This window comes from Centruroides vittatus, unplaced genomic scaffold, assembly GCF_030686945.1.
Source record: "Centruroides vittatus isolate TY-2023 unplaced genomic scaffold, ASM3068694v2 contig_549, whole genome shotgun sequence".
NCBI lineage: Eukaryota > Metazoa > Arthropoda > Arachnida > Scorpiones > Buthidae > Centruroides > Centruroides vittatus.
In genome coordinates, this window is record NW_027122325.1 from 1,527,608 (window position 1) to 1,553,961 (window position 26,354).

Below are 26,354 nucleotides of genomic sequence, written 5' to 3' on the forward strand. Positions count from 1 at the left end.
CTGTTCCAATGCAATGAAGATGACCCTTATGTCTGCTCCATTTGATGATGTCCATTGAAATGGCCTCTCAGCCATTTTGCACAATTGCAATCTTCACAATCCTTCAGAGCAATTACACATTGGATTTCATGATTACCTGCCTCACATTCATCTTTAACTAAAGACAGACCTGAAGCTGGCTTATGAAGTAAGCAAAACACTGCTGGAATAGTGAGTTCAGATATTGTTATTAGTGTGTTGATATTTGTTCCAGTTTGGATATTTTTAATTTATTACAAGAGCCATTTTAAAAGAAAAGAATATTTTGACCTGACAAGCCGCACAGTTCTCCCCCATCCCAGCCTGCTGTGTCATGGACCTTCTCATTTTTTTGCACCAGTCTGATGCTAACAGTGAGCCACAATGATCATTTACTGTTTATAGTGTGACTTTGAAATGTGTGACAAAATTAAAGATTCCACCAAGTGTGAGGTTCGTAGTGTAATATGCTTTTTGAATGCAAAAAAAGTCTGCCCTATCAAAATTTACAGACAGATAACCGAGGTTTATCTGTCCATAAATTTTCACTGACTACGCTCGCGCCATTCAAAACAAACAGCTGGGATTGTTGTCCAGAGGCATTGTGCTTCTTCAGGATAATGCACGTCCACATGATGCTGTGTTGACAAAAAACTTTCTTCAGCAGTTTAAGTGGGAAGTTTTTTAACATCCTCCTTATAGCCCAGACTTGGCTCTGTGTGATTACCATCTTTTCCCGAAATTGAAGGATTTTTTGTCAGGAATCACTATGGAAGTGACAACGAACTGAAAGAGGCTGTTAATGACTGGTTCAAGAACTTGGCGGTAACTGAGTGTGTAGAAGGCATAGAAAAGCTGGTGATTCGCTAAGACAAATGTTTAAATTTGTATGAGGAATGTATAGAAAAATAACTAAGTTATCATATGTGTTGTAAAATAAGTTTTGTTTCATTAGCTTAAATAAAAATATCAAACAAACATTCTTTACTTTTAGAATGACCTTTGTATAAACTAATTGATCAGCTTAGTGACTTACCTGTTATGGAAAATAAAAACAACAGAAAACAAAAACGAAAAAAACAAAAAAAATAATGAATAATAAATTATCATTTTTCATCTTTATAGTTTTCATCCTTTCATCAAAACTTTCAGGAAAATTTCAAACTACTACTATAATTTCTCAGTTACTGCATTCATCCATTAAGCCACTATATAGAAAATGACATTAAACCATTTGATGACATTTACTTGGTGATCGGCTATGCCTGATCTATGCAATGAAAAAAAATACATCCAGCTCAAGCATCTAAATTGCATGGTTATGCATAATTTAGACACCCATTTGTGCTCACTGCCAAAAGAGTTTAAATCATGCAGTAAAATTAGTTGAAGCCACTTTGTGTGGAAAAATGTTTCAACAAAATATCACTAATGGCACATTATTTTCACAAGTTTTAATGGCACTGTTTCAATTACAGAAGAGCACTGATTATATATTTCACATATAAATATCTATCACTTATATGTAATTTTACATTGGTTCTATTGATTTCAATAGTAAAATATTTCATTTACATATTTGAATTTATTATGGGTTTCATTTATAAGTAAAACATCAACCACACACCGCGATAAATAAACGATAATGTCCACGAAAAACCAAAAACGGTGCGTTATCTCATATAAATAAAATTGTCACAAACATTTTCGAACATAAAAGTTCTTCATCAGGTGAAACCGTTTTCCACCTGATGAAGAACTTTTATGTTCGAAAATGTTTGTGACAATTTTATTTATATGAGATAACGCACCGTTTTTGGTTTTTCGTGGACATTATCGTTCATTTATAAGTAATTTTCTTTCTAATAAAGTTATCAGATATCACAATAATCTTTTAGAAAACATATTTAGAATTTCTAAAACATATTCACTGTTCCATTCTTATAGTCCTCTTTTTACATTTCCCGAATTAAATAGAATAAAATTAAATCAGGGATGCACAACCTGTGGCCTGGGGCCACATATACCCCCCTTTCAATGTTTATGAGCCCGCAGACAGTACAGGCCAAATCCCTTCTTTCAAAGTTTCTGAGTATAGAACTTCTTCCCTTTCACAAAGTTATTAGCACCCAACTGTTTTATGACTTTCCCTGAGGTGAGAAATGGAGGGTTGAAGTTCTATTTCTAGCTAACACACTTTCTGGTTTAGATTTCAAATATTTTAAGTCTAATACATAGTAGTATAATGATTTTTAGAAGAATCAAATAGAATAAAATGATGTTAGAATGTCATTTCCGATGCTATCGGGAAGTTTCTATTTTGGCAGGAAATTTTCAATTTTATGCTTCGGAAAACTTGTTTATTCGTCTAAATAACGTCAAATAACATAAAAATAAGTGAAAATAGCATCAAAAACCATGAAAATAACGATTTTTTAGCATTTGTTTACATTGTAGATACTGATCGGTATAGTCAAATTTGAATCAATCTTTTCTGAAAAGATGCTTATTTGTCAACCTAATGTCATTCAAACTAGAAAATACCAATCAGAGTTGAAAAAGGAATGTACAAAAGCTATAACAACCAATTATTTACAACAAAGTCTCTCCATAGATTAACAATAGAAAAAATTTTTAATTATTACATTGGACCAAGAAAATTAATAGCTGGAATAGTCATATGACTAAAAGGAAGCCAATTGCACTAAAAAGTTTTGGATTTAATAATTATTTCAAACCCTGTTGAGTCGTAAACTTTCTGTGATTATCAACACTGTCAGTGACTAAAGTAATTAGACTCCTTGCATCAACAAAGAGGGTTGTAAAATGGTCCAGCCTCCCTGGTCAGTAAACTTAATCCTAACCTGGCTCTTCTTCAGAAAAGGTTGTGCATCCCTGATTAAATTCACCAGGTGTATTTCTCTCAGGAGGATTTGCAATACATTACACTTCATGCCCAATAGCCAACAATCACTTCTGTTAGAAACCACACATTTGTAAAGTCCTTATAACAGCAAAAATGTTCATAAACAAAGTAAGTTTATTTTGTGAATTATTTCAACAATTCTACTCACTCTTTTTAACAACTCTATCACTGAACTCCTAATTCTAAAATGAATAAATAAGTAAATAAAATTTTCTTTCTGGCTCATTTCAGAAATTTAATACCTTAACTACTTTCGGCCAACATTTTGCAACTGGCATAAAGATTCTACCAAAATTTAGAGGGGGCTTTAGCCCCACAAGCCTCCTTCCTATCTTTATGCCTGGCAATGGCATTTGATTCTTGAAAAAATCATTTTAGAATTGTGATTAATCAGATATGTGAATTATGCCTACTCTATCACTGACCGCTATGATCTCAAAACAAGGTGTATAATAATATGTTACTGTTTTTAATAATGAAAAAATAAAAAGTTTTAACAAAACATTAAAAGCTATAATAGTATGCACTTGTTATAAAAACTATTCATGTATCTTTTATTTATCTTGACTTAAGGTTTGATTATGTTTTTAGTATGATCTTTGAAAGACAAATGATGATCCATTATATTTTATATTATTTTTCTATAAAAAGACAAAACCATATTTTATGACAATTCATAAGTGATCTCCAGTAACAATCACTATGATTTAACTCATATTTGACAGTCAACATGTTAACAGATGTTAATGATTGTGAGATGAAGATTGTGATACTTCATATCACAACTACATATCTGTAGATATGGACAACTCAAAATGTAAGTCAAGAACTTACTGTATATAAGGACATGTTGTATATAAAACAAAAATAACAAAATGTAATTTTATACAATATCTGCATTTCAGAAGTCTGTAAAAGCCAAGTATCAGAGATGCAATGACAGATCTATTATATGTAGGTAGTGCCATGCTATACTATTCATGGGTCATAGCTTTTGCACCAAGGACAATGATCCTCTTGGTGTGTTACTGATTATGTGGTAAACCATATTAAGATATGCATAACAGATGTAGTTTGCTAAAGACTACAAATTTCACTATTTGTGTTATTGTTCTAGAACAAAAACATGGTGTTGTGTATGGAAAAAGGTCAACAGAAAACTAGTACCGTATTTTACGGACTATAAGACGCACTTTTTTCTTCGAAAAATTGCCTCTAAAATTCAGGTGCGTCTTATAGTTTGTAGTGTCTCATAGTCCGTAAAATACGGTATATGAGTCTGAGAAATCACTAGCTGATGATCTCAGCTAGTGATTTCTTCAACTAACAGGTAGTTACCATCAATGGTTACATAAAGAAATTTTTTATATTTTGACTTCAAATAAAGCAACTCTGTCATTCAACTGGTGATTACAATCAACCTATTGGGTGATCCTGTAAATTTAACAAAATATGCAGCAATCTTCACTTGATTGTAAAAGAGTGCCATAAATCCAAAAAGGTTGAGAACCACTGATGTATATCACAATCAGCAACTTTGTCTTTTCTTAAAATGTAATGATTTTAACTATTTTACTATCTGTAAGATGAAGTGTAACAAGGTATCTATCTGCCTATACTCATTTTATACCAAATTCAGTTTTCTGTTTTTTGTTCCTAAATACGAGGGCTATTTTTTAAATAAGGTCCGTTTGTAAATGAGAGTGAGAATAATGAGCAATCACGGCAGTACGCATGTGCTTCTGCTCCGAGCAAGCTTGGCGCGCATTTTGACGCCATTTGCAGTCATATTGTCTGTCCGTATGCCGAGCTGTAGAAGTTTAAAATGTTTAAGAAAATTGAGTCTCCCGCCGACTGTGAGATACGATCTGTTATTTGATTCTTGAGTTCAAGAAACTTGGCAGCAGCAGAAATTCACCGTCAGATTTGTGAAGTTTACGGTGATAATGCTATGAGTGACAATAAAGTTTGAAAATGGGTAAGAATGTTCAAGGACGGGTGAGTTAATGTGCACGATGAGCCATGCCCTGGCCCACCTTCTCTGATTTCTGAAGATTTGGTTCATGATGTGGATAACAAAATTCGAGAGGCCGACGATTTACAATTTCAATGTTATCAATTGAATTTCCACAGATTTCAAGATCAGTTTTGTATACCATTGTTTCGGAGAAACTGAATTATCGAAAATTGTGTTCTCGGTGGGTTCCAAGACTGCTTTCTGACGATCACAAAACAAAAACATTGGACAGTGTTTTATCGTTTTTGACTCGATACAATCATCCACACAGTCCGGACCTTGCACTGAGTGATTTTCACTTGTTTCGATACTTAAAGGAGTCCCTTGGTGGTCAACGGTTCAACTACGATGAAGAAGTGAAAACTGCAGTCGTGGATTGGGCTTCTTCACAGGTGGCAGATTTCTTTGACGTCAGAATTCAAAAATTGTTGAGCGGTATGACAAATGTTTAAACAAAAATGGAAATTATGTAGAAAAGTAGATAAAAGTATGTAGAATACAGAAAAAAATATATTTTAATGATATTTACAGTATTTTTCTTTTTATTAAAAAACAGACCTTATTTAAAAAATAGCCTTCATATATTTACTCTTCAGCATATCATTCATAATTTGTTCTCTGTTTAGCTGAAAAACCTCTAGGAAAATTAGGATTTCACTATCTTTGCTTTCTAGAAAAGGATGTAGAAGTTCAGAGCTTATGCCATTCACTTTGTAAAATTTAGGGTAAATTCCTTCAAAATGTGCATCTTTGGTGTCTATCTGGAAAGTTAAAACTCTATGTTTTTGTTGAATATAATCAGCAAATGTAAAAGTTCATGCTAATATCTACATTTGAAGGAGCAAAGAATGCTTTGATGAAATTGAATGGCTGATATAAAATTTGAAGAGAACTATATAACCTTTCTGTAGAAATTCTGTAGCTAAATATGCAAATAATTATATAGTACTGGGAGTCTATTTTATAATTATTTATTATGTTCTGACAGCATGAGATTCTGATATAAAATTATTGAACAGATCTAATTAGACTTTTATTATTATTCTATAATGAACAGGATAACTTTCATTCCCTTCAGAATTTTTATTTTTGCCACTCACAAGCAATTTGCAGTTATTTATATCAGACTAGTAGCCGGGGACGCCCCTTAGTGGCCGTTCTAGCAGCAGTGGTGTCATTCCATGGTATAAATAATAAATTCCTATTACAAATAAAAATAATAATATATACTGTTAATAAATAAATTATACTATTAATTTAAATGATAGCTGAAAATCATCGCTAGCTCCCTAGTGTGCATTCTAGGCATTATGTGACAGATATACAGTGGCATCAATGGCTTATATAAGTAGATGCATTAGCATGCACAAAATCTATGAGATGTTCTTTCAAATCCTTAAAGATGGATGATGTCAATCCTTCAGTTATTACATATATCTTCTAGAAATATATTGCCAAAATATTACAATGTTGATATTACTATTTTGATAATATCAACATTTATATTTGCATTTGTATACAATACATTGACAAACATAATACAATAATTAAATCCATTTCCACAGTGTCCTTATAATCATAAATATTTTCAATATACCATTATATCCATTTTTTCATTAAATGAAGGTTTTTCCAGTTTATTTACTTTCAACTTCTTCACCTATTAAATATTTTAATTTATATCTAATGATATTTCCATATCTATTTGTCTCTTCTGAAAATTGAGAGCTTTTGTCACTCAAAATTACATCCATCTCCAAACAATTCCAAATTAAAAATGGATGATCATTACTAGATAAGAAAAAGCAAATTATTTGGATTAATATAATTAACTTAGTCTAAAAACTTGTAAAACAGTAGTAGACTGCAGCTGATGCTTTCATCACTAAAACGTGAACGTCGGATGATCAGCGCAGCCATCCTTCCTAAAAGTTTGACAATGGCATTTGGAACGTCAGTGAAATCATGCTCGATGTTACAAACACTATTGTCAAACTTCTAGGCTTACAGGATGGCAGCACTGAAAGTCTGACGTTCACGTTTCAGTGATAAAAACATTGGCTACAACCTTGCTAGTAACCAACTAGTAAGTTCAATAAAATAACTAATTTTTTCGTTGGACTTATTGTTTGGTGTACTGATATTTAAATTTTTATTACAGTGCAATTCTCATTTTTCTTTTTTACAGTATTACTAAAAATTTCCCTGTCAAGCATAACAGAATACTTTTTATGACAAAATAGAAATTGAAGAATTGAAAGGATAGATTTCAAGAAATTCAAGAAGAGTTGCTAATACTTCTGCAAATTAAGCAGTTTATATTATCAAAGAGCAACAAAACACAATAATTTCAACTGGAGTGGACAAAAATAGTAAGAGTTATAGAGAATTCACTTACACACACACAAACAGATGGTCTGTGTGTGTGTGTGTGTGTGTGTGTGTAAGTGAATAATTATTAAATTTAATAATTATAAATAATTAATTTTTAATTTAGACATTTCTAAAATTTAATTTGGAATTGGTCATTAAATTTATTACGAGATGGCAGCACAACTGCTTACCTCTAGTCAAATTAATTAATTTCTACTATTTAATTATAGCCTTTACATAGCCCAAGAATTTGGCATATCATTTGATGTGTTTATTATATAATGAACTATGGTTACTGATATTTATACATAATATGTGAGGCCGGGACTTCAACCCCCCCGACAGGGAACTGGAGGTTGAGTTAGAGTCATTAAATCAGTGACTTATTTCGTAAACAGGACTGGTGTGGCCGAGGAATGGGGTGTGAGACGATTTAATTGTCACATTTCTGACCTAATTGACAAATCCCTGATCGTACATCATGAGAACAACTGAGGGATCGTCTGCTGGGGTAACTTTGGACGATCACCTTACAGAGAGTTCAAGGTGGGACCTGCTGAGACTCTTGTGGGGGGACTCCTGGACAGTTGCATCTCCTCCAGGACAGAAAAATACACGTTAGAGTAAAATTTACGGGTCCACCATCTGGGGAAGGGCTTGACCCAACTCCGGAGGGGAATGGCCCAGACAGGGGAGTTCGACGACCCTGCATCCCTGGCAACAGACCAGGAACCAATAGTGTTATAGGGGACCACCATTTGGACCAACCAAAACCTTGGGATTTTGGGTAAAAATACTATAAAAGCCCGAAATCCCAAGAACACGGGGGAGATTGAGGTATTGAGTGTGAGATTGGACAGGACAATCTGGGATTGTGTTGTGGTCACTTCGGACTAAATCAAGACACAGACCCTCTCCAAAAGAAGAGAAGACCCTGATTTTCCAGAGAGAAATTCTGACCAAGCCATCACCCAAACTCCCAGACTCCTCATCCCTTACGGAGACGACTCCACCTGCCTTGAGTCCAGTGAGACCTCCCGTTTCTGGTTCTCTCAACCACCACCAGCGAGGGACAGAAGACAACCTCAGCAAACCACTCTGCAGACCAGCATTATGGGCGGAAATGAACTTTCCTCTGCAGAAACTACAGTAACTGCTGTACATCTTTTACCTTACATTGGTCTTATCTGTAAGCATGTCTCTGTCTAAATAAACACAGTAAAATTTATCGATACAGTCTCTGTGTGGATCTCTATGCATCTAGCAAACCACTACCCCCATACATTAAAAGGCTTTCTCGCATTATCCTGACAGATCGCGAGTAAGGCAAAGATCATAACCTTTTCACTTAAGGTTGACCCAAAGTCGAGTAGTGTCAGACCCAAAACCCAAAGTGGTGTCCTCACATATGTGTGAACATAAGTTTGGAAAAATATGTGATCACAAGCGACAGTAAGATGCTAGCAGAACAAGTAATAAGAAAACAGACTGATGGAGCATGCGCACAATCCAGGACTTCCCTTCTCCTCTTCACTCGTTATGCAAAATTTCATTTGTTAAACAAGTCAAATTTTTACCATTTATTTTGCTTGTTATGAGAGGTGCTCGTTAAGCAAGGTTCCACTGTATATATAAATTTACTAGAATTATTTATTAAAAAGCTATATTTACAATTTTACATTTATATTGAATATCATAAAATCAATAAATATGCAAAAACCACATACACTTTTCCAGCAGTACAAAATTTTTAATTTACACAACTGTAAATGTTTTCAGCCACTTTCAGGGGCCTTCATCAAGCTTACATAGAAGAAACCAACATGTAAGCTGAGAATTCTAATTTAAATTAGAAATTAAAATTCTCAGCTTACATGCTGGTTTTTTTAATGCAAGCCTGAAAAGTTTTCTGTAATTTAAATTAAAAAGAACTTTGTCCTGCTAGAAAAGTATATATGGTTTTTGCATATTAGCTAGATTACAACTTTAAAAGGATTTCATAATCAATTCTATTTAATTATAATGATAATTAGTATCCATTTTTAGTTTTGCTTATGATAAATATTCATCTATATGAAACTGAAAATATTCACTTAAATAATAATGATTTAAAAAATTACTAATTTAATTCAAATTTCAAAATAATATAATTATGTTATTATTATTATTATTAATAATAATTATAAATCTAATCTTTATGAAGACTGTTTTAAGTAAGAAGATAATCTTTAAATAAGTTATTATTTCAGTGAATACTCTAAAAACAATGCTCTATTACAGTTTTCATTAACAAAATATATGGCTACTATTACAAATATTTATTACAATTTATAAAGTCATAATATTGAACAATTTCTTGATACAAACAGAAAATCCAGCATCATTCATTAAGCGAGGGCATTCATTACTTCTTAACAGTTTCACTCATCATTTATCTACTGTTTCTGTGACATCACAATCAGTCTCTTGTGCTATTTATCAAATATTTGCTTTTATTTGAACATAAAATTCTGCAGTTAGAAGTTTTGTGGTTAGGTAGTCAAATTGATTTTATTGGGTTCAAGGACTTGATCAGGATCAATTTTGTAAGTCTAAACATAGTATATGTGGCATGGAAAATGGGTTGTAAAAATAATAACTCCAAGTGGAAAAAGTAAACTTGTTTATGTTATGTAAAATAAATTAGTAAATCTAAACTGGTCAGTGAAAATTAACCTGGTGACAACCATAATTCTAAGTGAATCATATTAGTAGATTTTGTTGTATTCATTAGTTAAATTATTTTTAATTTTACAGTTTTTTATGGACAGTTGAATTTCATTTCGAGATTCTTAAAAATTAAGTAATTTCAAACTGAATTCCTTACATGGAATTTATCAAGTATTTTTCTCTCTCATCTTCAATTTTATCTTATTCTCTATTTTGATATCTGAAATTTGACAAAACTATAAAATAATTTGAAATAAAAAATATTAGAATGGAGTAAATATACACCAAAGAGCCATTACATTATGGCCACCTGTTTAATACAACGTACGATCACCTTTCGCCCAGAAAACCACCAACACACTGTGAGGCATTGACTCGATAAGGTGCTAGTAGGTAGTCTTGGTTATCTCGTACCCAGCACTCACCAGCTGGTCCTCCAGTTCCCAAACATTGTGAGGTAGTCATGTTGCAGGACGAATTCGGTTTTCCAGGTGGGACCATAAATGTTCAATTGGATTGATATCAGATGAATTCAGAGGCCACATGACTTAAAATTCACTGGAACATTCCTCGAACCAGTCCATGACAATTTGGGCCTTATGACATGGTGCATTGTCCTGTTGGTACAGGCCATCACCCACTGGAAACATTGTTGCCATGAAGGGTAAACCTGTTCTGCAATGATGTTCACATAGTGCACAGCCATCAGGGGGGATTGTTTTATGGGGATGATGGGTCCTAATGTGTCCCAGGAAAACATCGCCCATACCATAATACCACCTCCACCAGCTTGTATCTGTCCAACTGTGCATCTGGCTGCTATGTTCTTCTTTGGAAATCAGCATATCCCACTCAACTCTCAATGTGGTTCATCTGTCCAGATGACTTTCTTCCATTCCTCTAAGGTCCAATTGCAATGCTCCCTGGCCCATTTGAGGTGCTGTTGTTGATGACGTGCTGTAAGTGCTGGGACTCGGCTGGGCCAGTAGCTATGCAAGCCCATATGCAGAAGGGTATGCTGAGACACATTGTCTTGGTCACCACTGTTGTAGCTGCTGGTGGTTTGGGCCGCTGTAGCTTTTTGGTCATGGCGAACAATAGGTAATAGTCTCCATTCCCCTCTGGAATCAATGCGCCGTAGACAGTATACAGCTGGCCGTCAACTTCTCATTTCTCCATCCATACACCACTTTCGTTGATAAGTACTAACAACAATTGCATGTGAACAGCCCAACAATTATGCCGTTTCTCAGACTGATGTTCCCAGGCATAATGATTTGTCCTTTATCAAAGTCTGATAAATCTGCTGCTTTTCCCATGACGCAGCCGAAAACTCTACATTCAGAAACACATTCAGAAATACTGCCATATATAAACAGCCAACAAATTGGCTGTTTATATATGGCAGTATGAGCCGCACAAGTGCCGTATGAGCCGCACAAGTGCCGTTGTTTTGTCTCTGGGTGATCTACTATAGGTGGTCATGATGTAATGGCTCTTCGGTGTATATTAGATTATATTGTATGGTTTACTCTGTTAAGTACTGTTATTAAAAAGACTTATTTATATCAATTGTAATAATGCAATTGGCTAAAATGAATTATTTAAGAAAAATTGTTACAGGCATTCTGTTTTCATCATTTTTACATTACAATAGTAAAAGTATTTTACAAATTAATTTCAAAATGACAATTCACATATCAACTACTTATAAGAAAAAAAAATCTCTATTTTATCTAATAAATTTATATACTACATTTATTAGATAAAATAGAGATTTCTTTATTTATTTACTATAGAAAGATTTTTTAAGGAAACTTTGCTTCACTGTAACAAATTTTAAACTTTGTTTTTATTTTTTTTTCTTCTGAGAATTTACAATTTGGTACATAAATGATGTCCAACTTTATAAATTGAAATAATAAAATGATTTTTTAACTATACTTTGATCAAGTGAGATAAGTTATAATATGTTTTACAAATAAACAATCTAACAAATGTTGAAGATAATAAAAAAATATTTCTAGATTAGATTTGATTTAACACTTAATGATAACTCAAAACCAAAAACTGTTTTTAAAATAACTAAGTTATAATGTTGCTACATTTGAATCTAAATATAAATCATATTTAACATGTTACTATATTATGAAAAATAAGAGATGCTAAGTAAAATAAGGATAATGTAGTTCCAGTCATTGCCATTCAGATGATTTAAAGCATATGTTGATTTTAAATCATCTGAACAAAAATCTTACAAGATTACCAGAGTTGGCCTTCTCTGGTTTGGCCAGGTTTGGTATGCAATATATCATAATACTACTCTTTCAGTACTGTCCTTGATGAAACTCTCAAGCATTCAAGAAAAAAATGAGTTAAAAATTCTCTTGGATAAGAACCTAAAGTGAAAGGTTGACTCTCCCATAAGACTGTTCCTGAGGTACAATATGGACAATGAGTGAAAACTCTGTTTCTTCAATTATTTCTGTGATTTAAAAAATAATAATAAAATTATCTGTGTTCTTTACATGATGTATTATATGATAATACAGTGGGTGATCGGTTAACGAACAGTTCAGATAGCGAACAAATCAGATAAACACTTTCACAAAAGACTTTTATGTTCAGACAACAAACACTTCACAGAACAAACATAAAAAGAAGTAATGGAAAATAACGAATACTGATTGATTTTTCCTTGTCTTCAGGTAACATTTTGAAACCTTTCAGAGAGCAGGAGACATCAACATTGACGCTCAACCCGATACCTATTGAATAGTATTTTCCCAAACTTTGAAACTCTCTATTGTATGTACGTAGGCTGTTTGTTTTCAAGCTCTGATGATCCATGAGTAAAAAGACAAGTGTAAATAACAAAATAAATTTATTACCAAAAGTTAGGTACAAACATGGTTACTTTTTGACATAATCACCGTGAAGATTGAGGCAATTTTCATATTGTGGATGTGCTTTTCCATAGGATGTTGCTGCCAATGATTTGAGATGGGCTAATGTTGATTTGAAGATTGTCATTATTCTCAAACCTATGCCCTCCTAGCCACTTTTTCTGTTCAGGAAAGAAGTGGAAGTCTCTCGGCACTAAATCGGGACTATACGTTGGGTGTTTAAAGGTGGTGAAGACTTCCACCTTTCAGACTTCTACCACCCAGCTTAGAACTTTTTAATATGTGAAGTCTTCCACCTCTTTCCTGAACTGAAAATGTGACTAGCAGGGAAGATGTTTGAGACTAATGACGATCTTCAAAATGACGTTAAGGTCTTCTCAATTCACTGGCGGCAACATTCTATGACAAGGGGATGAAAAAACTCGTCCACAGATAAAACAAATGCCTCAATCTTCATGGTAATTATGTCAAAAAGTAACCATGTTTGTACCTAACTTTTTGTAATAAATTCATTTTGTTATTTACACTTATCTTTGTTTTATGGACCATTGGAGCTTGAAAAAGTAACTGCTCTCGTAATTACAGCTTTTTGTTCACTTTTCTGACAAATAGTTTTTTATAATCTTCGCAATTCTGTTAGGCACTCGTTAAACTTTGCATAGGTTTTTATTTATTAAAGGTGAGAGTTTAACTGTCCTATCGGATATTTGTTCACATTTTAACACCAAAATTTCAAATTTCATTTGACCTCACATTTACATAATTCTTTCGTGCACTAGTTGATTTCTGTTCTCTGAAGTTTTGTGAGTGCTTTTCTGAACTTTTTATTTCAAAAAGAAATTGATAATATTATGGAACCTAAAAAGAATGGAGTGTCAAGAACCGTGCTTACCATAGAAACCAAGCAGGAGATAATAGCCTTTTTCAAGTGCCAAATGGCCACAGTGTCTTTTGAGATTAAAGATTAAAAGAATATTTTATTAACACAAATTTGAAAATAACAAAACACTTTGTTTCAAATTTCAAAATAGTGAAAAATACATATTAGGTCTAATATTACAGTCAAATTTTGATATAAAAGCCTTTTAATAACACATCTCTCATGTAAAGCACACCAAGGTAGAGAGTGGGCAGATGTCTGATGTTGCTAGGCAGTACGGCTTGAACAGGTCTACAGTAGGCACAATCTTAGCTAAGAAAGATATAATCAAGAAGACTCAAGAATCCAAAGGAGTAATGAAAATCACATTTGAGAAACAAAGATGTGCCATCCATGAAAAAATGGAGAGATCGCTTTTAATTTGGATAAAAGAAAAAGAAATGAAAAACGATGTAACTAGTATGACTATCATTCAAGAGAAAGCTAGAGAAATTTTTGAAGAACTGAAGAAAAACTCCACATTTGTCACATGGGAGATAGAATTCAAGGCTACCACTGGATGGTTTGCAAAGTTTAGAAGGAGATCCGGCATTAAACATGTGGTAATTCGCAGTGAGTCTGCTAGTGCAAATAAAGAAGCTGAGAAGGTCTGTGTCAAATTTGAAGAATTCATTAAAAAAAGAAGGATATTGTCCACAACAAATTTTCAATTGTGATGAAACTGGTTTATTTTGGAAGCAAATGCCAAACTGTACCTACATCATGAAAGATGAGAAAAATATTCCTGGGCATAAACCCACGAAAAACCGATTGACGTTACTTTTGGAAGCTAATGTTAGTGGTGATATGAAGCTTATCCTACTTCTTGTCTCTCACTCTGAAAACTCTAGAGCATCCAAAAAAAAATTCTATAATTAAAGAAAGACTGTCAGTGATGTGGAGATCAAATCAAGGGGTCACGCAGGCTCTTTTCAAAGAATGGCTGTTTGAAGTTTGTATTCCAAGCATCAAAGATTACCTTCAGACCAATGAATTGCCATTAAAAGCACTGTTGCTAGTGGACAATGCACCAGGACACCCAAAAGACCTTGAAGATAATTTGCTGGAAGACTTTCCCTGGCTGATAGTTCAGTTTCTGCCTCAGAATACAACTTTGTTGATTCAACCAATGGATCAAGAAAAGGTTATTGCAGGTTTCAAGAAATTGTACATTCAAGTACTGTTTCGTCGGTATTTTGAAGCATGCCAGTTCTCCTCAACAATGACATTAAAAATGTTTTGGAAAGAAAAATTTGATATTCTTTAAGCTTTATGGCTTATTCAAAGGGCATGGTCATAAGTTACTCAACGACAGTTGAAATTCTGCTTGGCAAAAGCTGTGTCCAGCCTGCATTCAGGGAGACACAGATGATGTCCCTGAAATTATGGATGAAATTGTGACAACTGCTAGAGATCTGGAATTGGAGGTGAATAAAGATGACATTGAAGAGCTCATAATGGAATCTAAAACTGATCTGACAACAGAACTCCAAGACTCTTGAATGACAACAGAACTCCAGAACTCTTGAATGAAGAACACCAAGAAACTCAGTGAGATGTGTTTTCTTTTGAAAAAGAGGAAGATGAAAGAGGATCAATGCTGACATCTGCTATTAAAGATCTTTTGAAGAAGTGGGAGGATGTCAGAACAATGGTCTTAGAATGGCATCCAAACCAGGCTGAGGTTAATAGGTTTGGGATCTCTATGACAAAAATGCTATTAATTACTTTTGAAAAATTCTGAAGAGTGAAAAGCAATTGACATTGGGCAGATTCTTTAACATCCCACAAATGGAAAAACAACATGACTGATAAAAATGCAAGACTGTGTATATATGTATTTTTATTATTACATATAAACAAACATAGTAAGAAAGTATATAATTTATTTATTTATTTTTTGGGGTTTCCAGAATGAATTAATCAAATTCCCATAAAAATCTATGGTAAATTGATAATTGGTTAACAAACAATTCAGATGGTAAATGAATTATGTTCGTTAACCGATCACCCACTGTATATTAAAAGCAACATAGCCAAATGATTGTGTTGCTTTTAGTATATAGTAGTGGGTTTAATACTATACTGTACTATACTGTTTGACTACTATACTGTATATTGTAGGTTAGAATCCTAAGTTTTTCAAGTTTTTTGCTAATGTGCATTGAAACTGATTTTTAGTGCAAATTATTTTCCATTTATTCACAATTTTTATTTCTACAACTTGTATTATATCAGCAATAGATGTCAAGTATAAAGTTCCTTTCTTGTCTAGTCTTGAATTGTTGATGTAACAACATGAACAAGTTGAGGGTAATTGCAAGATATGAACTCATTTGATGATTGATTACAATAAGAACAAATTAGTAGTGTCTTGCCCTTGTACATCACACTTTCTTGCTAACAATAGAGTTGTGCCAGTCATCTATCTAACTTTTTTCAGGGGAAAATGTTTGAATTGGAAATAATGTGACTTCCAGTTTGGACTGGAAGTTCATATATGGGCCTCTCCTGCCACTAAGCTTTCCATATCTGGTCTCGTCTTTCATCTAACTTTGTTCTTGAGATTAAGGAAGGAAAGACAGTGGGAATTTATAGGTCTACAATTTTTTCAAATTGCAGCCCAAAAAGTTTGTACAATTTTAAACTCCCTTAACTTGCTCATGTAGCTATACCAATAATTCGATGCTTGAAAAGAGGATTTTTCTTATTATGTAATCTTGCTGTACATCAACCTGGAAATTAGTGTTTCAAATGTTGAATAACAATTAATAAAATGTTTAAAGTGTATGGCAAATAAATGTTTTAACAAAATACTAATTTTCTTTATTAAATTTGAAAAATACTTTACACAATAATCTAATACACATTAAAAAACTTTAAAAATAAGCTTGAACAAGCAATGTATAGGATGGTAGTTGAACACCTTATCCACTTAGCTATGCTACTTTTAACATATTATCCATATAACACAGTGCATAAAATACTGGTAGATGGAAAATTTTAAACTAATTTTTCTCATAAGTGCTTGTGAGTTGCATCAAGTAGCTTTATTATAAATTTCTAGAAGGGTAGTACTATGATATATATCAATCAAACTTTGTCAAATTGGAAAGGGCTATCTATCTCTGGTCCCCTTATTACTACTAATTTATTTTCATTATCTTTTAATGTTACAAACCTTTAATACAGAATGTTATTTGTTTAAAATAAGATGATTTATACCAGTATATATAGTCATATATAAATTTAGATATACTTTTTTATTCTTATTTTCTATTTTAAAAATGTATTTATTTGTTGTATAGTATATATAAAGCATTTTAATTGACAACTGAAAAGATGTAACAGTCTACATTCAAAATGTATACAAACAAAAATCAAAATTACAATAAAAATTCTAAGTCTTCAATGTGATCTTTCAATGTTGTCTGAGGAATAATTTATTTACAAATTATCTACTTTCACTTTAATAATTAATAACTTCATAAAATATTAATTCTAAAAGTGATATTTATTTATACCTTGAATCGAATACCTGATAGTCTTTAAAATCACAAACTACAATAGAAGAAAAGCAACATTGTTGCAGTCAAATCTGTTGGAGATGAGCTCCATGTCTTTTCAAGCAAAACTTAATAAAATTGACTAATCCAGTATGAAATGAATCATTTATTACTAAAAAAAATGTTTTCAATCTTCTCTAAGGTCATCTTCAGGTTTATTAGAATTACAGATAGAACAGAACTCAAGATACAAATTTTAAATACATTGGAACTCATTAATTCTGTGAAGAAGATTGCATGCATAGAAGAGTGACAAAAATTCAACTTAATATAAAAACAAAAACAAGAAGTAACCAATAGAGTTTATTTCATACTAGATTACTGGCTTTTGTGCTTATTTATATTAATCACATTGTTTTTTGGTGTTTCTATTAAACTTAACAAATTTGGAATCTTTGAAATAGTGAACGATTTATTTTGACTTAAAACATACATCACAATCATTCTAAACTAGAATATTAAAATTAATGATGTTCTGCTTACAGAAAAAATTATTAATTAGAATTGTGACAAAACACTTTTAATAACTTATTAACACAGATAAATACTCAAAATATTTCAAAGAATTTAATTACAAACTCATCTTTAATATCACTTGTTTACTTCACTTTCTAAAAATTAAGATAATTTGATTCACTATAAATAGTATTAATAGAGAGATTGCGGCCAAAGTTTTCATCACAAAAATGTGAATGTTGAATGCTGAGCACCACCATCCTGTAAGCCTAGAAGTTTGAGAATGGTGTTTGGAACGTCAATGGAATCATGCTTGACATTCCAAACACCATTACAGGATGGTGGTGCTCAACGTTTACATTTTTGCAATGAAAACTTCAGCCACAACCTCTCTAATAGTTTGGTAACTATACCCACAAGTTTCCAGAATGTGTTTTTGAATTCTGCCACACAAGGGCATATGTCTTGGCAGTCATTAAAATACTGCTTGTTGTTAGTGTAGGTCTGCAATTTTTAGTTTTTTATTGGTGACTTGCCTTATAAAACAAATTCAGATAAATATTGTACAGTGGTTGGCTGCCATAATGGCCAATGTTCTTTATAAATGGTTTGAAGCTGTATGTGATGTACACAAAAACATGATGCATCAAAATTATCCATGTATTCAACCATTCCAGTTACATTCATTTTCATATGAAAATTTAAGAAAAAAATGGTTAATGCCATGCATGTACAGTACATCCAGCTAGATAAGTAACTTTGCCATCATAAGACACAAGTCCATACAGAATGATTACTTGCAGATAGGGTTTTATGATGGCTCTACATTTGTCTTAAGGACACAAGTGTTTTGTGACAATTTATTAATTAATTAAAATTGTTACCTCTTGAAATATAATTATAAGAATCAATACTCCTATAATTAAGCATTTCTTGGTAATCATAGGCTTTACTTTTAATAAGATATTCAAATATAGCTGGATATTCCAAAGGTGGCATTCTCTCATGTCATTATTCCACAATTTTATCGTACTAATTGATGAAAATAAATGAGAACATACAAGTTTGTAGAAGAAACTATACAAAACTCCAAAAATTTTGCATTAGACTTCTTTCATAATATTCTGTAAATATTTTGGACCACTTTATGAAATTCTAAGGTGTTGGTTATTTTAAGTATTTATATTCCAGTAAGTTGTTTGTTTTACTACTTTATGAATTAAACAATGATATTATCTATTTGGAAATATTTATAACAGTGGAATATTAGTAAAATTACAGAAGCCAATTTTGCCAATTATTTTCTAGAATATTTTCTTTATAATTTAAAATGTAAAAACCCTTACAATTACTAACAAAGTGGATATTATGAATGAATTTCTATTAGTAATTTCAAAATCAATTATATTCTCAATTCTAGTTTCGCAGTTCCATAGTTTTTGCAGTATCTTAATGGTAGTGCGACAGAGGTACTACAATATGGAAAAGTACATAAACCTTCTCTGGAAACTTGCGGATATGAAGATCAGCAAGCAGAAATTCACAAATCAGATCTTTCCAACATGACAATTTTCTAGTTAATTAATATAATCAATATTATATTGAAATATGAAATTGAGATAGATTTCATGTTATAATTCAAAATAAACTAGTAATGATATGTAATAACCGAAAAAATAAAAGATAAATTTTTGGAGTTCACACCAGTAACAGGCTTGGAGGTATGAAAAGTAACTTCACTCCAGTGTTGGTTTAGTGGTGGTTTTGATAAATTAATGTCAGGAACTAATGCCAACTTAAAAAAATGATGTTTTAAATATTTAAAATTAATTAACAGTAAGTTTATTTTTTTAAATACTATTTTATTCATTTAAAGGCTCAATTCAAACTCTGAATGAGATGGTTAGGAGCTTAGTAGAGCATATCCATAGGAGCAAAAAAGTCAAAGAAACCATATCTCTACAAACAACCCTTCATGAGATACAGCCCCCCAAAATCAGTTCATGCAAGATTACAAGTTGTGTCGCTCCACTAAGACTATCATGTTTAACTGTTTAGCCCACAACTATACTGGCTTCAAGTAGCCCACTTGACAGTTCATGGAGTCTTGATGTTATATAGTTTTAGGGGGTGTAGGGGCTTGTCCCCACCTGGGTGTTTCGATGAAGGGATGGCAAGAACTGAAAAGCATGACTACATGTGGAGCATCGATCAAGGCAAGCAATAGAGAACCTTGACAATGTGGAGCATGGAGAATAGACAGTATACTGATACATGTTAAAAACTGACCTTTGGAGGTGAATATCTTGCAAAGGGTTGCATGTACTGTACAGATATGGTTCCTTTGACTTTGTTGTTTGTATAGGGACCTACATTTCTCAGAGATGCAAAACACCTCATTAAGAGCTTGAATTTTATCCATTTAAATTATAAAACATGATGCTTGCTTAAAAAATTGCTAATATGTTTAAATAATTGATTTCAAGTGGATTCATAAGTTTATACAATTACAAAAAAAGGCATCATGCCCTAATATTTAAATAATAGTCTACACAAAAATAAGCCCTTATACAGGTAAACCTCATCTTACATCGGTAATTGGTTCCAGGAGAGGTGACGTAAGTCAAAAAACAACACAAGTCGAATTTACTTGTGTAGTTACGACATAAGTTGAAACTACAACTTACGTCGTAACTAAACACCAATAATGGAGGAAACGCCAATAATGAGCACTTAAGACCGCTAAATAAGACAACAACACAGATGTTTTCATGTTTTGTTCTCTACAATTTATGATGATTATATTAACATTTACTGTAAATGTACATATTTTAATATGATTTTATGTGCTTTCAACCTTTTCTAGTGATATTATGACAAATACAACACTTACTTGAGCCTGTGACTGGTGTGAAAATAAACAAAATCAAATCAACAAATGTTTTCTGAACACCTTCAGTGTCCTTCCTCAGGTTAAAACGGCTGGATTCTTTTTTGGAGGAAGGACATGGAAGGTGTTCGGAAAACGTTTGTTGATTTGATTTTGTTTATTTTCACACCAGTCACAGGCTCAAGTAAGTGTTGTATTTATCTAATATACACCCTGGTGTGTATGAAGAGGATATATTGATATTACGACTTCAATGTTTGTGTAAACGGATTTAAAGTCGAATAAACTGACTTAAACTTGATTTTTATTTTTCCATATATTTTTCTGACAAACGACGTATAATCGGGAATGACGTAACTCAAGGTATAGCTGTACATATATTTAATAATAAAAATTATACTGTTATATTAATGCTTCATTTTCATTTTTAACAACATCAACAGAAAATACAGGATGTCTCCTCAACCATCCCTAATTTTGTGGATTAATTTTGGAAGAAATGTGAGTATATTGTAAACAATGGTAATAGAAAGTGCATCTAAAAACTGTTCGGTATTAAATTAAATCATTACATTTCCACATTTCCTCCAGAAGTGGTAAATACTGTACATTACAATGGAAAATGCATCCTAACATAGCACGTTAGAAGTGTTGTTGTTAATCGCATCCATAATTCTTGTACACGGGGGCTCTCACATCTGGCACTTTTATAATATACACAATCCTTGACACACACACAAAGAAAAGGTTCAGAGATGATGTCAGGTGATTAGGTGGACCAAGAAATGGGGCCTCCACACTCTAGATCACGCAGTCCCAGTCAAGGTCCAGAATGCCATCATGCATCAGCAGCGACCCTTTCAAGCATATGCACACGAAACTTGGAGTATATACCAACATTCTCTAACAAATTTTATTCACATATCCGAACAAATGGATTTTACAGAATATTACTAGGGATGTTTAAGCAGAACATCCCATATAATCTTGTCATCATTTTACCATTTCTATTTTTAAGAAAATTCAGATGTTTATTTTACAAAACAGACTAAAATATTTTTAGTTTCACACAATTATGCAATAGATTTCTTTTCCTTCTATAATCAATTATTAGAATAATCAAAACCTTAAAATTTTATCATATACAGAAATAAAATTTAAAAACTTGCATCATTCGTCGCTATTTATATGGAATAACTTTATTCAAATTTTATGCCGATTCACGTTACAACGAACATATTTTAACCATATACCTACAAATTGGATGAAAAGGCAAAGATCAGTTGTATTTAATTCAGTGTAGGTTTTACAATATTAAAAACAATAAAAGAATATTGTAACTACCTTAATTTATTAACTATAATCATTTATTCAACTAATATATGTAGTATAAAATTTTTATAACTAGTAAATAGAAATGAATGTAGATAATTATCAACATTTACCTTTGAGTAGTGGGAGAGCTTGCAACTCTACATCATTGGTTGATCTGTATCGGGACGATCCCTGAGACTTTTTTTGCTTTCTTTTTAGTGATCCTTTCTTGAATGGATCTATTTTATCGACAAATGTTGTCGAAGAAACAGAATGCGACGACATCGTTTCGTTCGACAATTATTAAAAAATAATTAGCAAAAATTTTTAAGATAAGATATAAGCTGAAGAAATCGATCTTGAATATTTATCACACCAATATATTATCATCTGATACTATAAAAATCCAACAACAAGACTACATCCATAATTTTATAAGAAAAAAAAAATGTGATGAGTTGAAATTAAAATGCAAAACGAAGTAATTCACATTCAAAACAATTAAGCCTATTCCAACGATGTCGATCGTCGGTTTTCATCGGTGCGTCAGTAAAATCTATACTATATTTACAGATGGTTTAGATTTTAACATTGCTCTTCACTATACTAAATTGCTACTGAATTGTATTTTTCTCCGCGTAACACTCCTCTTTTCGATGTCCGAATCAATACTACTGATACCTATCTGAGAAGTAGAGAATCTGAAGACTGATTCGGACGTTTAATGACGCTCTAATCGCTACTTTGCTTACTTTTTTTATTTTTAATTATTATTATTATTTTTATAAGTAATTAAAAAAGAAATATTATTAATAAATAATATTGTATTATAAATACAAATGCTAATAAGACAAAATTTTATTGCAAATTTTTATTACGGCTTATTTAATTTTTAACAGTAGAAGCGACTGTGTGATTTCAACTGATCAAAACTTACAGTTGAACGATTTTTAGTTAATTCGGATTTGTTTAATTATTTCGTACATTTGGAATAGTCATAGAATATTTAAGCTGTATGCGGGGCAAAATGGCAATCGAAATAAGGCAGGAAAATTACTTGAAGGCGACCCACAAACTCATTGTTTGAAATCTTATAAAGCTTAAAGAATTGCCTTCCTTGAAAAAGATCGCTGTTTAAATATTTATTTGAAATAACAACGAATTATGCTTTATTAAGTTTATTTGCTCAGTGATTGTAACTGCCAGAGTTGTAATTTTATTTGTTTTTAAAGTTAAAGACTAGACTTTTTTAAAAAAATTCTTTCCGTCCTGTAAGTAATAAGAAAGCTTTTTTCAGATCCAATATGATGAGGTCATGCCCACAATGGGGCGGCCAGATGGTGAGGGACGGAGCTCAATATGTCCGTGTCAGAATTATCCCTCGAAAAATTCCTGGAGTTTCCGGATTCAATCCCGGGTCTCCTAGAGTGGTAGGCTGCCACCTTAACCAGAGCGGTCTGGTGATGAAGGTTAGAAAACGATATATCCGAAACTGATCATGCACAAAAAAATACTGAGGATTTCTAATCCGTCTGGATTCGTTTCCGGATCCTCCAAAGCGAGAGGTTGAGACCTTAATTAACCACTCGGCCATCCAGTCTGATTTACAGCACGATATACAAAAACTGGCATGTTACATTGTATTTATTTGAACTGTTCTATTCAATGACGTCAAATGCGAGTAAATTCGAATAGTCATTCTACAAGTTTCAAATTCTTTTAAATATTACATTTGCTAAATTGTATATTATACTGTTTTCAGAATTTTTAATGTATCGTAAATAGGACTATTGACAATCTGATACATCTCTATACAATCTTTTATGACGTTAACTTTTTGTTTAAGCCGCCGCGGCTAACTGATCAACTGGTGAAATCAGTGTCTCAAGTTAATTAATCAATCAAAATGTCATCTTGACTCTGTAGTATCCGAATTCCACTTTGAATAGAATTCACAACAGCATCCGATTCAAAGTAGAATAAATTTAGTCTATCGCAACATATCTGCAGATTCGGCCGTACCATTGGTAAGAACGAATTGGGACATAAAAAAGATTTTATTTTTCACTAGACCCTACAATATTTTTTCATCGCACTCTATTTCCTAATTTTGTTATTTTTTATTTATTGTACTCAAAAATCATTCAGTATAGCTTTTATGCTTATAACTTTTTACCTTCAAGTCTTCCAAAGTATAATTAAAATATTAGTCTAAGAATTAAAATTTAATCATCGAAATTATGAGGGAGAAACTTCACATCCGGGACAGACCACCCACAGAAAAATTCTGACGTTTTCGCCTCCATAGAAGTAGGATGACACCTTTACCGCCTTTGTAATTAGGCTAACACTAAACGATTGATTGAATTGTTTAAAAGAAAAGCACAAGTGTTTAAGCGATATGCCGGTCTAATTAGCCGGATAGCCGAGGTGGAAGAACAACCTGTCTCTTCGGACGGACCCTGTTATAACCCCGGAAGACCTAAATTCGAGACCTAGACGAGTCAAATCCTCATGGATAAATTTACCTGCATATATTGATATATGGTTTCACAATTGAACCAGTCATACGGTAAGGGGTACCCTTACCATATGACTGGTTCAATTGTGGGTTCGGCCGAATTATGTTGAGCATGATTATAGTCCTCTTAAACACAATTTAATGTAATTAATCGACAAATATTTTTATTTGAAAAAAAATTTCGAAAAGTTTTAGAAATTTTTCAGATTTTAATAAAACGCAACAATGAATAGTATTGTTGAATTTTATTGTTCGAATTCCATTGTTGAAATCATACGATTCAAAAGTCGAAAGCTAATCGAGGTGAGATTTCGGTGCGTTTGCTAGCGGGATGTTTGCTGTTTAGCGCAGTCACCTCAGGAGAAAGTGCCGAATATACCCAGCCAAACATCGATGTTCAGATGTGTCCGTGACACACGCTTGCCTTCTGAATATCCCGCTAGCAATGCTATTGTTTCGAGGACTTTCGCTGGCGATTATTTACTGTCATTGCGTTGTAGCGAGATATTAAATGTCACCCAAGTGGAGAGTAATGGAAGCGAGATTTCGGTGAGTACATTTGCTGTTTAGCGCAGTCACCCCAGGAGAAAGCGCCGAATATACCCAGCCAAACATCGATGTTCAGATGTGTCCGTGACACACGCTTGCCTTCTGAATATTCCGCTAGCAATTCTATGATCGCATGATTTTTTGACTTATTTTGGTCACCAGGAGTCCAACAACTCCAGTTTTTAATCTTAAAATTGTAAAACTTTTTGGCTTCGCTTCAAAAATTATCATCACATCTTTGTTTTCTTTATTTTTTCGGTCGGTCAAAAGCAAATCAGGATCAATAATATCTGAACAGGAATGCTAAGCAAAATTGTATATATATATTGTATAACGATAAAATGTTTTATTTGATTAGAATTTTTTTACGAAAAAATAAATTTAATATTAAGAACCGTGTATGTGACTATATATCGAGACAGAATAATAAGTGTGCTAAACGGGTTACTACAGCTGAGGCGAATTGAAGTGCGGCAGCCAAGACAGTTTTGGTGGACTATCTGTTGATTAAATTTAAGTTAATGATAACTGAAGATATTTTGAAATTGAGATAAATTAATGAAGTTGTTTTTCTATATATACAATGTTTCAAAATATATTGTGTAAAAGTGATCATAATTCTATTATATTAGTTCATAAAATTACAATTTTTTAGCAAAATTTTCTGGATTTTTTGAAAAATTATAATAATTTTATTAAATAGTAAAATTAATTTTAATATACAAATATTGACATTACATATTAAGTATAAGTTTTATAGTTAGAAACCAAAATGAAAGGAAATATAGCACAAACATTAAATAGATCTGTAATGCGGCCGGATGGCCGAGCGGTCAAGGTGGTAGCCTACCGCTCTGGGGGACCCGGGATCGAATCCGAACGGGTCGAAAAATCCCCAGGAATTTTTCGGGGGGTGGTCCGTTCGGATATGTCGGGCCCCGTCCCTCACCACCCGGTCGCCCCATTGTGGGCCTGGCCGAACCCATAATGGGCCTACTAAAAGAGGCCCTCTTAGTGCCCACAGGGCGGAAAGAGTTAAAAAAAAAAGATCTGTAATGCTTTTATATTTTGTAAAGAAAATTGCATAGAAGGCTTAAATAATATTGATGCAATTGCTGAATTCACATTGAAAGTAAATGATATGTTTGACCTGCTTAATTTTTGTCACCCAATGGGGAAGTGGACAAAGA

At 32.7% G+C, this 26,354-nt stretch overlaps 1 protein-coding gene across 1 annotated transcript in view; it reads right to left on the reverse strand.

Annotated features, from left to right (window-relative positions):
* LOC136978683 (serine/threonine-protein phosphatase 2A 56 kDa regulatory subunit epsilon isoform-like) overlaps positions 1-22,811 on the reverse strand; it is a 55,991-nt gene extending 33,180 nt beyond the window's left edge. Inside the window, exon 1 of the mRNA XM_067274434.1 lies at positions 22,226-22,811. Within this exon, the coding sequence (XP_067130535.1) occupies positions 22,226-22,379 (154 nt within the window). The 5' untranslated portion in view covers positions 22,380-22,811. The remainder of the gene's footprint in view (positions 1-22,225) is intronic.
* Between the last annotated feature and the right edge of the window lie 3,543 nt (positions 22,812-26,354).